This window comes from Eucyclogobius newberryi, unplaced genomic scaffold (genome assembly GCF_026437365.1).
Source record: "Eucyclogobius newberryi isolate DKJ021-1_F unplaced genomic scaffold, fEucNew1.0.hap1 SCAF_18, whole genome shotgun sequence".
NCBI classification, from domain to species: Eukaryota; Metazoa; Chordata; class Actinopteri; order Gobiiformes; family Gobiidae; genus Eucyclogobius; species Eucyclogobius newberryi.
Genome location: NW_027315812.1, coordinates 33,062,544 through 33,076,582, shown reverse-complemented (window position 1 = coordinate 33,076,582; position 14,039 = coordinate 33,062,544). Strand labels below are relative to the sequence as shown.

Genomic DNA, 14,039 nt, shown 5'->3' with positions numbered 1-14,039 from the left:
TTCATACATTCACTGCCTTCCGCATTACACTTCCTTCTGCCCAATGGACAATTCCAACCACAAGGCGCATTGCAGCGTGAAACATGCTGGGGACTTAAGAAATTTCCTACCTGGATGAATTAATGAATGAATTGTGTTTAACAATATGATGTTCCTATCTCTATCTCTATTCTCTATTGTAAATAAGTGAATGGCCATTCTTATGTACGTTTATATGTCGTTTATGTTTCACTCAATATATATAGTACCAACACGCATTCTGATTCCAGTCTTAATCATCACCCCAGCTCCAGCAGCCGAACTACAGAACCTTCTGAGCTTAGCCCAAACAGTCAAGTCTACCTTTTTATATATATTCCAATAAATCCTGCTAGTATCTGAAATACATGCATCTTGTTGAGCTAGCCAGGAGCTGGGTTGTATGATAATTAAGTCGGAATAACCTCTATGAAGTCTCATTCAACCTCATCAATCCGATTCGCAATGGAGATTTTTGAAAAACCCGGGATTAAAATTCCTAACGCAGTTTTAGTGGATGGGGCGGTTGAGCATAATTTTTCTGAAGTCCTAGATTTTCTTGAGCAATATGGTAATACAAATCGCAATGATACTGGTTATAATGAATCAGCGTTTCATCAAAAGCTATACGTGTCAAGATTGTCTGTAGCCAAATTAGCTTCAATCCCACCGTATAAATTCATTTCTGAGGAAGAAAATAAGTTTCATATTCAAAATTTGTCTGATATATACTTTACTCAAAGTTGGGCTCAAAGAATGATGCCTATTTGTCTGATTTACAGAAGAGAGCTAAAATGTCTGGGAAAGACTATGAAATTGTTTTGGGAGAAATGATGTCCCAGATTCAGCAGTCCATCTCACAACTCAACCCTGCTGTCCAAAATGTCCGAAAAACTGAACATAATTGATATAAGATCCACGCAACAAGCACCACAGACAAAGCAAAAAGAACAATTTATCCCACCCTCACAACCAGCTCTCAATACTTCTTTTACTTTCAGCAGTGCAAACGTACCAAGCACAGAGAGGCGATCCATTGCAGCTGGTGAACTAAATCCACCGGAAGTACAACTTTACGTCGTGGAGCATGTGGTCCGGAGCAGCGACACCTCTCTACATGGTTCTCACCGTCTGCGATCATTCTCTGGCAAGTGCCCAGGCCAAACCATGTAATAGACTATGATCCCTGGCTGTCTGGCATCGAGTTAGTGCTGCGTGATCCGTCCATCTCTGATCTTCAACGCACCAGACTAATTTGTGATAGCCTGGTGTCCCCTGCCTGCGACATGGTGAAACATCTAAGCCACGACACATTCCCAGATGTCTACCTGCGGCAGCTAGAGTCTGCATATGGCACTGTACAAGATGGAGAAGAACTTTATGCCAAATTCATGGACACTTATCAAAATCATGGGGAGAAGCCTTCGGAATATTTGCAACGTCTACAGGTGGCACAGCAACATGCTGTAAGGAGATGTGGAGTACCTGAAGGGGAGACTGACAAACGCATGTTGGCTCAATTCTGCAGAGGATGTTGGGACAAAGGATTAATTTCAGAGCTACAACTTAAACAAAGAAAATTAAATCCGCCTTCATTTGCTGATTTCTTACTACTCCTGCGAACCGAGGAGGACAGGGAAGCAACGAAGAATGTGAGAATGAGACAGCACCTTGGCAAGGCAAGGCAAGGCAAGTTTATTTGTAGAGCACATTTCATACACAAGGCAATTCAAAGTGCTTCACAGCAGGAGAAATGCATTCAAATCACAAAGAAATGACAGAAACAGAAATACAATAAAATTAACTAAATAAAAAATTATCAATCCAACTGATTTTCTAAACTAATAAAATCACAAACAAAAGAGAAGAGTGCAAAGAAAAAATCCTTTCAGTCATATGCGCAGCTAAACAAAACTGTTTTTAGCTTAGATTTGAACATTGTCAGAGTAGAACCTGTCTCACATCTTCAGGAAGAATGTTCCAGATTTTAGCTGCATAAAACTGGAGCTAGACAAAACGTTGTCACTCAAGCCCAACTTGTACCTAGTGAAGATGAACCAAACCTATGCACCACTTTAACAAATATAACTAAACAACTCTCCCAACAGATGGCTATGCTTACAGCCAGTCAGACAAGAAGTTCACCGGACTCTGCTCAAAGATCTGAGAAGAAGAACCCTGGGAAGTTTTCAAGGCCAGTTTCTTCCAACCCAAAATCTGATTTTTGTTTCCGCTGTGGGGAAGGTGGACACGTTAGATCACAATGTGATGCTAATCCAAACGCGGCATTGGTTAGTGCAAAGCGCAATTCCAATTCCAAGATAAGCAGCAAAACTGAAAAAAACCCACTTCTGGACATTTAAATTAGCTTCAGTTTCTGATATGGGACACCCAGGAACTGAGCAGGACCAACCTCGTCCCACAAATATTTAAATTCCTGCCCACTGTGGTGAGCTACAATCGAGCTTAAGTTCAAGGAATGGGGTACCAAAAGGACTTGTTGGATCCAGATGTACAGATGTAACCATCAATGTCACCAAAGCTCCTGTCTTCTCACCATTTCCACCAGAGTGGAAAGAAAGAGTCAAGACCAAGTTAAGGACCATGTCTGAGGTATTCTCACGTCATGACTTGGATTTTGGTTGCACTCATCACGTAAAACATCATATTAATCTGCATGACAACACTTCGTTCAAGCACCGAGCAAGACCAATTCACCCTCAAGATAAAGAGGCAGTCCGCAAACATCTGAGGGATCTTCTTGACGACGGTGTTATACGAGGATCTGAGTCACCTTTTTCATCGCCAATTGTTGTTGTCAAAAAGAAAAATGGAGACATTAGACTTTGCATTGACTATCGCAAGCTCAATATACAAACAGTCAAAGATGCCTACGCACTACCTAACTTGGAAGAATCATTTTCAGCACTTCCCGGATCTAAATGGTTTTCAGTCCTTGACATCAAGTCGGGTTATTACCAAATTGAAATGAATGAAGCAGACAAACAAAAAACAGCATTTGTCACACCGCTCAGATTCTGGGAATTCAACAGAATGCCGCAGGGAGTAACTAACGCACCCTCCACTTTTCAGAGACTGATGGAGAAGTGTATGGGTGAGCTTCACTTGAAGGACGTCCTAGTGTTTTTGGATGACCTGATCATTTTCTCCAATACACTAGAGGAGCATGAGAGTCGACTGCTGAGGGTGCTGAGCCGTTTACAAGATTATGGATTCAAACTTTAACCTGAAAAATGCAAATTCTTTCAAACATCTGTCAAATACTTGGGACAAATTGTTTCAGAAAAAGGAATTGAGACCGATCCAGACAAAGTATCTGTACTCAAATCCTGGCCAAATCCAACTAATTTAAAATCTTTACGCTCTTTCCTAGGATTTGCCGGCTATTATCGCCGTTTTATCAAGGGATACTCGGCTATTGCCAAACCTCTCATTGACTTGACCCGCGGATATTCATCTACTCTCAAGAACTCAAAACTCAAGACTCCAAACCGCAACAGTTTGCGCCTTCAGAGTGCACCTCTCTATCAAGAGCAAGATGGGAAACTCAGGGCTATTGCTTACGCAAGCAAAGGTCCATCAGCGAGTGTTACCTAAAGATTCCAGGACTATTTGTATGGTGCTAATTTTACAGTAGTGACAGATAATAACCCCTTTACTTACATTCTGACCTCGGCCAAGCTGGAAGCAACCAGCCATCGGTGGTTGGCCGCACTTTCTACACTTCATTCAGATTACAGTACAGACCTGGAAGACACAACATGGATGCGGATGGACTCTCCCGCCGTCCACATGAAGAGTCTTCCCATGCCATATCCTGTTCACAGAGCAACATACTCCAAGTCCTGGTGATGCCATTCTAACTCCCGATGTGGTTGATCTGTCAGAGTGGCCTACTCCGCACCGAAACATCAAATACATTTATTGACTCCCTGTCCATCATGGCTGATGCTGTTCCTGAATGCTACATGGATAATAATGGGCTGTCTGAAATATATCTGAAATACATGCTACACATCCAGTCTTCTCTTTGCACAGTTACCACCAGCACAACACATTCCTGGTGCAGTAATGTAAGTAGGTGCCCAGGTTTGTGAAGACTGCACATTTGTGCTTTTAAATTCCATTTTAAAACCTGTCTTGACCAGCTTTCCTTTTCAGTTAGTTATTTGACTGCATACCTCTTGTAATTGTCTATACATGCACGGTAAAGTTTAAATGGCTCATTAAAAAACACAGCCAGTGCTGGATGCATCCATTGTGTTTGGGCCCTTGCCCCAGGCTCACATTGCATGTGGTCCAGCTCCGCTGTCTTTCTGTAGATTGAAATTTTCAACCATTCTGCTCTTCTCCCTGTACACAAACTGCTGCACCTCCAGCCACGACTCCGTAAAACTAATAAAGTTTGCGGATGACACCACCCTCATCGTGCTCATCTGGGACGGGGATGAGTCTGTCTACAGGAGGTGGAGCGGCTGGTGTCCTGGTGCAGCGGTAACAACCTGGAGCTCAACGCCCAGAAGACAGTGGAGATGATCGTGGACTTCAGGAAAGTCACAGCCCCCCAGCCCCCCTTCACCATCTCAGACCCCCCCATCTCCACTGTGGACTCCTTCAGCTTCCTCTGCACCACCATCACCAGGACCTCAAGCTCAGCTCCTCATCAGGAAGGCCCAGCGAGTGCGCGATCAAAGCCTGTGACAACAGCACAGCAGAGCTGCAGAGGTAATAATGGCAATCCACTGCAAGAACACGTCCAACACAGCAGCCGGAGCTGGGCCGCGTGCAATGTGAGCCCAGGGTGTCAGCTCGACCGGACCATGCTGACGGCCCCGGCTCTGTAGAGCTGCAGATCATGAGAGAGCAGAGGGGGAAGAAGAACCGAGCAGTGGGGTGTATCACGAGTGGGGAAAGAAATTAGAGCAATGACATCTTGAATGCAGCAGAATTCTGAAACGGATAATGCAAGGATTCTGAGTATGTAATGTAATGTTCAAACTTGGTTAGAAAAGTTGTGAAAAATTACCTCTGAGGTGAGATTACTATAATCTAGTTTTTCAGAATAAAATGTATCCAGATTTGGCTCTAAAATGTTGATATATCCAAAAGAGCAAAAACATCCAGCTCAAAGTCAGGATTGGCGATACAAATCTGGATTTGCATCTTGTGGATCAACTCTGTTGACACAAACATTGTTTGAAATACTCATTTCTGATCAGATTTGGAAAGAATACAATTTACCTGGTTGCTTGAGATACTGACTCCAAGAAATCACCCCAGACTGTGCTGTTTAAATCATGGCAATCGCATGGCTATGCTAATAAAAGCATTTGCTACTGTCCAGGTGCTATACTTTAGTCCCTCGGCCTTCCATGAGAATGGCCGAGTCCACACGAGTTTCTTTCTGATTCAACCACAAGATTAAACAGTTTACTTTTGAAACAAGACAACTTGCTTCTTTGTGTCATCGAGAGATTTTTGCCACCACACATGGAGACGAGACAGTGGAGACAGGCTACGTCATGTGCTCAAAGTGGAAACGACAACAAATCACGTGACTTGGGATGTCAAGATGATTTTGTTGATACTCGATCGATACTCGTCATTATTCAAGTCGTATATAATCGTAAGAACCAAAAAAATAATTGTGACATTTTTAGAAAACTAGAACTTTATTTTATCTGGCAGTTTTTGTCACATTTTTCTTGATTTTGTTTTTCAGAAAGTTCAGTTTTGTGACATGTTTGACCAGAAGAAAGAGAGAAAATGAAGGATGTCACTGTTGTTTAGGTCTCAATAATCATGAATAATTGTTAAATGCTGATGTTTTCTCCTCACAATAATCATAACACTAAATATGGTGACATCCCCACACGTGACTGATCTCGTGAATATTAAAAGTGCGTGATATCTGAATATCCGAGTTGGACTCACCAGAGCAGCGGGCAGAGCGGAGGGCGTGGACGAGCCGGAAAATAGATCTCCAGTGCCGTTGAACTGGACTTTCGGACTGGACAAAGCCACCCAGTATGTCTTGTAACTCTGCACAAAGGTGGCGCTAGAGAGGCATTTTACATTGATTAACATTAGTTCCTGATTGGAGACAGCAGAATGACAGAGAGGAGACTTACAAGAACTGCACGTCATTGTTACTCGCAGGTTTCCACTTCACCTGCACAGAGGTGGTGCCGGCGCTGGAGGTGTGCGACAGCGCTGAGTCCTGAAACAGAACACCTCTTTTACATGAGTTGAAGAATATCATTAAGACTGTCGTCTCTGTCGTGACACTAGTACACACAGATTTGAGAACAAGTCAGGCAAAGTGTCGTACCCTTGGCACAAAAACAGACAACCCTTCTCCACCGAGTCTCCGTGGAGAAGTGGTATTTGTGGTCACAAGTTCACAACTCATTCTCACGATCGGTCATGCTTTGCTTGGCTTAACTACAATGGCTGAATTTTTTCAGCCAATTCATGACAACAGAGGCACAACAGTGAGAAAAGGTCACCAAAGCAGGACCACCACTATTGTATTCTGTCCAGCAGCAAATCACAGATAAGGTGAAATGTTGTAATTAGCTAATTTGTATGTATCAGCACAGAAGTTTTAGAATCAGAATCAGAATAAATTTTATTGCCATTTATCAATGAACATAACTCACGGACATAGGAACTTATCCTGGCGGTTCATGCAGCACAAACATCAAACACTGAAGAATAAATACAAAAACAATCGACAATATATAAATAACTACTAAATAAATAACTACCGGGTATTGAAAATAGGTAAGTAGAGTTAAAAATAGACATGATATGTACATAAAATAAAATATGTAGTGCAATAAAAAGTGAACAGTGCAGTGAGTGCAAAGTGCTTAGGAAGTGTTCATGAGTCCAACGGCAGAGGGAAAGAAACTGTTCTTATGGCAGGAGGTTCTGCCTGAGGGGAGTGGCCTCCTGCCTGAGGGGAGTGGCCTCCTGCCTGAGAGGAGTGGCCTCCTGCCTGAGGGGAGTGGCCTCCTGCCTGAGAGGAGTGGCCTCCTGCCTGAGGGGAGTGGCCTCCTGCCTGAGGGGAGTGGCCTCCTGCCTGAGGGGAGTGGCCTCCTGCCTGAGGGGAGCGGCTCAAATAGTCCATGTCCAGGGTGAGAAGGGTCAGCAGTGATCCGACCTGCTCGTCCCAGAGTCCTGGAGACGTACAGGTCCTGCAGAGATGGAAGTCTGCAGCCGATCATCTTCTCATCAGAGGGCGCTGTAGTCTCTGTTTGTCCCTGGCTGTGGCTCCAGCGTACCACACGGTGATGGAGGAGGTGATGGAGGAGGTGATGGAGGTGATGATGGAGGAGGTGATGGAGGTGATGGAGGTGGTGATGGAGGAGGTGATGGAGGAGGTGATGGAGGAGGTGATGGAGGAGGTGATGGAGGAGGAGATGGAGGTGGTGATGGAGGAGGTGATGGAGGAGGTGATGGAGGAGGTGATGGAGGAGGTGATGGAGGAGGTGATGGAGGAGGTGAGGATGGACTCAATGATGGCCGTGTAGAACTGCACCATCATCTGCACTGGCAGCTTGTCTTTCCTCAGCTGCTGCAGGAAGTACATCCTCTGCTGGTTCTTCTTGAGGAGCTGATGGTGGCTCCTCCCACTTGAGGTCCTGGTGATGGTGGTGCAGAGGAGGTGGAGGAGTCCTCAGTGGAGATGTGGGAGTCTGTGATGGTGAGGGGGGGGGGGCCTTGAGCTCCAGGTTGTTACCGCTGCACCAGGACACCAGCCGCTCCACCTTCCTCCTTCCTCCACTGACAGTGATCATCTCCAAGTTCATGAGCAGTTCACAAATGAGCTCCAAGCAGAAACAAGCTGAACCCTCATGATGATTCCTCTGGGCGGGCTTCCCATAGACATGCTGTATAATGAGTCGACACGGCGACGCTAACGGCGACACTTACACGTCAACATACTGGTAAGGAGAGCAAGGAAGTGACATCATTTTCATGAAAATAATATTGAAATATGGGGATTGGTGAAGAAACATTGGATTTGAAATAATTCAGAATTTTGTGTCTATGGAGCTTCCCACATCCAAGTGTGAGCAGCACTTTACAGAGGAAAATAAATTCTGGTATTTTTAGCCTTGTTAACAATGTTAGCCATGATAGCCATGTTAGCCATGTTAGCCATGTTAGCCTCGGTACCTTGTGAGATGGTCTGTTTTCTGCTGAGGTTATGGTCCATCAGCTTTGATTGTTTACCTCCCAAAGCATTACCGACTTAATGACACTGAACCTCAAAAAATAACAACATTTTGTTATAAACAATTCTATTACTCATCATACAAAGGGAAGCATAGAAGGGTTAAAGTTAGTTATTTCAAACCAAATTGTATTTGAACAGAGTTTTCAATGTAAGGATGAAGAGGGCAGATATGTGCTGGTTAAAGGGAATATTAATGGAAATGTTTTCCCTCTTTTGAATGTCTAAACTCCACCAGGGGGCGATATCACTTTCTATGGACCTGATAGTAAACCACTCTGAGGGAACCCTGATCTGTGGAGATTAGAATCTTCACATTCAGCTACATTAGACGTGTCAAACTCAAGAGGCTCTGGAGGAACAATCAACAAGAAGTTCTGTCTCTTATTGAAGAATATAGGATTTATTAACATATGGAGGGAAGTGAACCTGCACCACCCATTCTTCTAATCCACAAACAATCTATTCCAGAATAGACTACTTTTGTTCTCAATAAAGACAGATCTAAAATCACTGAGGCAGATATAAGCAAAATAGACCTAAGTGATACATTTCTGTAGATTTAAAGTCTGGACAACAAAAGGTCTAAATGTCTTTTTCCAGATTGTAAAGGAGAATCATCTGAAGAACTTTGAGTGGAAAGAATCCTTTAATAGTTTTTTACAAATAAGAAGTTATTATAACCAAGATATTAAAAGGAATGATGACCATCGTAGCCTTTAAACTGAATCATTTATCAGAACTTATAAATCTGAACTTTCAAGAGGATTTATATTTAAATGATTCAAATGTATGAAGAGTCTGGACAGTCACATGACACATGAAGGTCAATGGGAGAGAGGGATGTGGCAGCAGGAGGCAGACTGTTGGAGAGGATGTGGCAGCAGGAGACAGACTGTTGGAGAGGATGTGTCAGCAGGAGACAGACTGTTGGAGAGGATGTGGCAGCAGGAGACAGACTGTTGGAGAGGATGTGGCAGCAGGAGACAGACTGTTGGAGAGGATGTGGCAGCAGGAGGTAAACCACTATCATGTGTTTTGGGATCGTCCTGTTGTTCACAAGTTTAGACTGAGATGAACAAAGCTTTACAGAGTTTATGACATCACCATCCAGGGTAAATGCTTTACATACGTTTGGTCTTGTCTTTTGTTTATTAATGTTTATGATTATCAGCAGAGTAAAAGATGAACCGACCCCCTTGAAAAAGAGATGATTCATCTCAAGGGGCTCCGCCTGCAGGATGGATGTGCCGTACAACCTGGATGACAAGGACAGGTGGGGGTCAGGTTTCACAGAGTGAGTATGAGACAGTGACTCTGCAGTTTGCTCCACTCTGACTGGCTCTGTTTGTGCTCAGCTAATATGTCACAACATGGAAATATGAAGTCATACTTAAGATCATCTTCTCCGAACTCAGAAATGACCTTGTCATGGCTGGAAAACTCTTAATAAAAAACAACACAATTACGCTTTTATCTTATTCCACAATGATCGCGATTTCAGGAATAGACAATGGAAGTTTTTCCAGGCACTCACTTTAGTCAAAAACATCTGTTTTACTTATTTAGTACATTTGATTCCTAAATGTCGCCTGACACTGGACAAAATGTCATAAAACACTGTGGTCTTTATTCGGACGACATTAGTTTGACCTCAGGACGACAGTAAAAGTCAAACGACCCCACAGCGTCTGAGCATTTGCACGGGATATGCAATGTCAGTCATTCTCTAGTTTTTACAGACGTTATCTGTGCTGTAGCGTGTGAAGTTTTTCTTTTAACACGTTAATGCAATCAGCGATCAAAATAACAGAGTCAGATTTCTTCCGAAGCAGCAGGAACCGATCTCCTTTGATCCATTCATTCTGACACAGCTGGAGCCAAACCTTCCCAAAAGAGCCTCTACGCCGCTACAGCAGGTGGTTTATTTGTGTGTGTCTCTTTTACTTATTCAATGTCTGCACAGGTTGTGACAGGCTTTCATGTTTTTCTGTCAAGAAATGAGACATACACCAGATGCTATTCCGTAACACATCGAGAACACAATTCAACTTAGAATATGAAACGACACAGAAACATCAGACATTTGTATGGCAAGCTTGGGAGAAAACGCGGGGACTGATCACGCAGGCTGTTGTAAGCAGCCTGCGTGATCCTCCCGCGTCTCACCCCGTTTTTTCCCATGCTGGTTGGTTTTATTAGATATTCTGGAATAGGCGGGTCACATTTCTCATTGGTCAGCCTCACATCAAGGCACTTGGTATTTTTCCTAGAGATCAAGCCTTGGGTAAACATTACCCAAACTCCTCTGGGCTGTCACCCCCCCTAGGGTAAACATTCTTTGGCCCATCTTTACGACCCCTTCACAGATGCAGTTTGTCACACACCCGTTCTTCTCTTAGACTAATGATGCAGATAATATATCACTATTATGCAGATAAAATACATCACAGAAATATAATCATATATTCACATTTTATCACATTTTCTAATTGTTACTTAGTTTGGCAGGACAATACCTTTTCTTTGTGTGGCAGTGTGTGAAAAGAAAAGTTGGAAAATTACGTAGTGCTGTGTTCTTTACAAAGGAAAATTCATCTTCATAGAGACATAGATGGCACCACCATGCCAGGTCAGGTGTGTGGAGAGGCGAGCCCCACTCACACTTTATCAAGTTATTTTCGAGCAATAAGAACAGTTGTCATTGAGTTATGGAACCATGTAACCCTCCACCAGATGGTTACATGGTGCAGGGTTTCACATCCTCTATCTTCTTCCACTTTCCAGGCCTGGGCCGGTTCAAAAAAGTACTGCATCTTTTCTGTGAGCAGACTTCATCTCCACAAACCTGACTCGTACTTGGCCTCCTGCTGATTTCCACCGTATGGAATAAAACTCATCTATATATGTTCAGAAGAATGATGATACAAACTATGGGCATCACTTTATAATAACTACACCTTAATTTGCCTTAACAAAGCATAAACAGACTTAACTCATAATGAACACATAGTTTATTAAGCATGATTTAGGCTTAGTTACTACTTAATGTGATGGAATTAGGTGTTTGAGAATTAGTGAAGTAGTTACTAACCATGAATCATCCTTAATAAACTATGTGTTCCTTATGAAAGTCTTTGTTCATGCTTTACTAAGGCAGGAATAAGTGTAGTTTATTCATTATACATTATTATTAAATTGTATCCATCCATCCATTTTCTACCGCTTGTTCCCTTTCGGGGTCGCGGGTATTAAATTGTATATTCAATTTCATAATATATATGTAAATTATATATTAAATTATAAAGTATTACCAAAGTAATATTTGTTAATGATTAGTTCATTTTTGTCAATTGTTAATAATTGATTATGAAACATGTGTTAGTTTATTTTTGTTTATGACTAGTTAATGATTATCAAAGGTTTTATAAATGCTTTTTAGACATGTCGTCTGGTCAGTGATTAGTTCATGTTTTGTTCATAAGTACTGTTAATGAGTCATTTATTTGTATTGTTCATGATTAATAAACATGTATACATGCTTTGTACACAGTATGTGCATATCAGATACTCTTCTATACATCCACGGGGTTCAGAACGGTGAGATAATAGGGCAAAAGTCCTTCAAATGTGTACTATAACGGTCTTATCTTGGGTCATTTAGGGACACTCCGGTGACATCACTCCACTCAAGTTACAGTCTTTGTTTACTGCAAACATATGTGCATCGTCCCGTGTCCTGAGCTGCCACCAAAACACATTTAGGAACTGGATAAGACTTCCTCTGAAGCAAAACGGGCGGCGTTTCTCTCCAGGACCAGTGGCTTATTCACTCAAGTTGTCACGATACTACAAAGGAAAAGATTTGATTCTCTAGATTGAAAATGCTCTTTTTACATTAACAATGGCAGGTGCGTCCGCTCAGTAAGACACAAACCGTTGTGTTTTCACTCACAAAATTAGCCAACTCACCTCATCAATGCATCAAATCAACCTAATTATTGAAATCATTTGAACGAGCTTATTACAGCTTTAGTAATATGTCGCTCTACGTTTTGAAACGAGGCCTAATATTTTTGGGTCTAAATCAAAAACTAATCTTTTTAGCATTGCCTATGTCTGATTTATTAATAAATGTGTGTAATATGTATTCATTGATTTTAAAGTAGTCTTTGTATTTCAATTCTATGTAAAGAGTTGTCTGTGTGCATGAAAAGTGCTCTACAAATAAAATTGATTTGACTTATTCAAGAGTAAAGCTGTACAGAGCGCCACATAGTGAGACTAAACAGCCACTGCACGAGAGGCTTTCTCAGCACGTCAGACACTGGAGTTCAGGACCACAGAGCGCCGTGCATCTTCATCTTAAGACACAAACCACTTGATCAAAGACAATGAGGAGAAGATTCTGAGCAGGACAAAAGATGCTTTGAGGAGTTCTGAACAGCAGCATTTTTAAGCAGTGGGTGGCATCAGCCTGATCAGGTACTCATCAGTGATGAGGGAGTGGCAGCCAACTAACAATAGGATTGTTTGGCCCATTACAGGGCAGTTAGGGTAACAAAGAATATATTAGTTTCAGGGGGAACTTAAAACAGTGCAAACAAATAGGCAACAAAATAGGCTTACTCAGTAGGATAAATATCCCACTTCTCAGAATAGATCTGCAGATTGATCACATGCAATGGTATTTATGTATTTATTTATTTATTTGTTTGTCTATGGGAGTTTTTATTTATTTATAGGAGATCTTCTACTGAAAGTGTTTTTTAGACTTCCTATAAGTGATCTGTTCTTCTGGATCTACCTCTGTATCTACCTGCGTTGCACCAATGAAATTTCCCCATGTGGGACAATAAAGGAATATCTTATCTTATCTTAGATTGACAATGAAAAGAAAAGTCTTATTTTTCTAACGATTATTTGATTAATTGTTGCAACCCACGAGCAGGTTTATCCTTTCAATGAGCTGCTCATTTGCACTGCACAGTTTTCAGAGCAAAATGTTCTAGTAGAAGAATTGTTGACTCTTTTAAAAATAGTTTATTGTTGTGTGGATTATACAGACTATATTTTATAACACCGACAGCATTGTTTTAAAAAACACATCTGATTTAAAGGATGAATACACTTATTGAAATATTATGTCTGTGAATATTCTCTATCGAGAGGATGTGCTGGATGTGTTGTTGAAGCATTTAGTACTGCTACTATTTAAATATGAAATGAAATATGTATGTGAAATATGTATGATGGTATGGTCAAGTATCCATCTATATTTAGATTCACCTTTTCTAGATTGTAACGTCAACCTGCCCAGGAAAGACGCGTGGAAATGAGAATCTGACCACAGGGACACGCCCACGTTCCAGCTATTGTTGCAGGGAAAGTCATTTTTCTGTTTATTAGCTGTCTAATTGTTTTTAAATATTGCAATTGTATTTGAGTGCAATAATAATATTGGATTTTCCCTCTGCTCATCAGTATGCACGGGATGTGCACGAGAGCTGCACACTTTTACCCATTACTAAAGGAAGAGGCCTCCAGCACGTTGCACTCGGGCCGAATGAATGAAGACATATAGCTCATGAAGCTGAGATCTCAGGTGAAGGGGCCGACGCACCACGCACTGGTAAAACAACAGCATGAACTAACATGTGCATCCCACTGAAAAAAGCATGATCTTTATTTCCCACGAATGGTAAATGGTCACATGTATACAGCGCTTTTCTACCATCGACCTCAAAACGCTTTA

General features: G+C 41.9%; 1 protein-coding gene and 1 long non-coding RNA gene across 2 annotated transcripts in view; one reads left to right on the top strand and one right to left on the bottom strand.

The window, feature by feature from the left end:
- Window positions 1–14,039, bottom strand: part of LOC140364353 (putative ferric-chelate reductase 1) — a 60,986-nt gene that overhangs the window by 28,800 nt on the left and 18,147 nt on the right. The window contains exons 3-6 of the mRNA XM_072450448.1: window positions 6,171–6,259; window positions 5,974–6,097; window positions 4,685–4,734; window positions 2,141–2,251 (exon numbers count right to left, since the gene is read on the bottom strand). Coding sequence (XP_072306549.1) covers window positions 2,141–2,251; window positions 4,685–4,734; window positions 5,974–6,097; window positions 6,171–6,259 — 374 coding nt within the window. The remainder of the gene's footprint in view (window positions 1–2,140; window positions 2,252–4,684; window positions 4,735–5,973; window positions 6,098–6,170; window positions 6,260–14,039) is intronic.
- Window positions 6,917–7,642, top strand: LOC140364845 (uncharacterized). The gene is made up of 3 exons (XR_011927738.1): window positions 6,917–6,988; window positions 7,137–7,346; window positions 7,548–7,642. It is a non-coding gene; the product is annotated as an uncharacterized lncRNA (long non-coding RNA).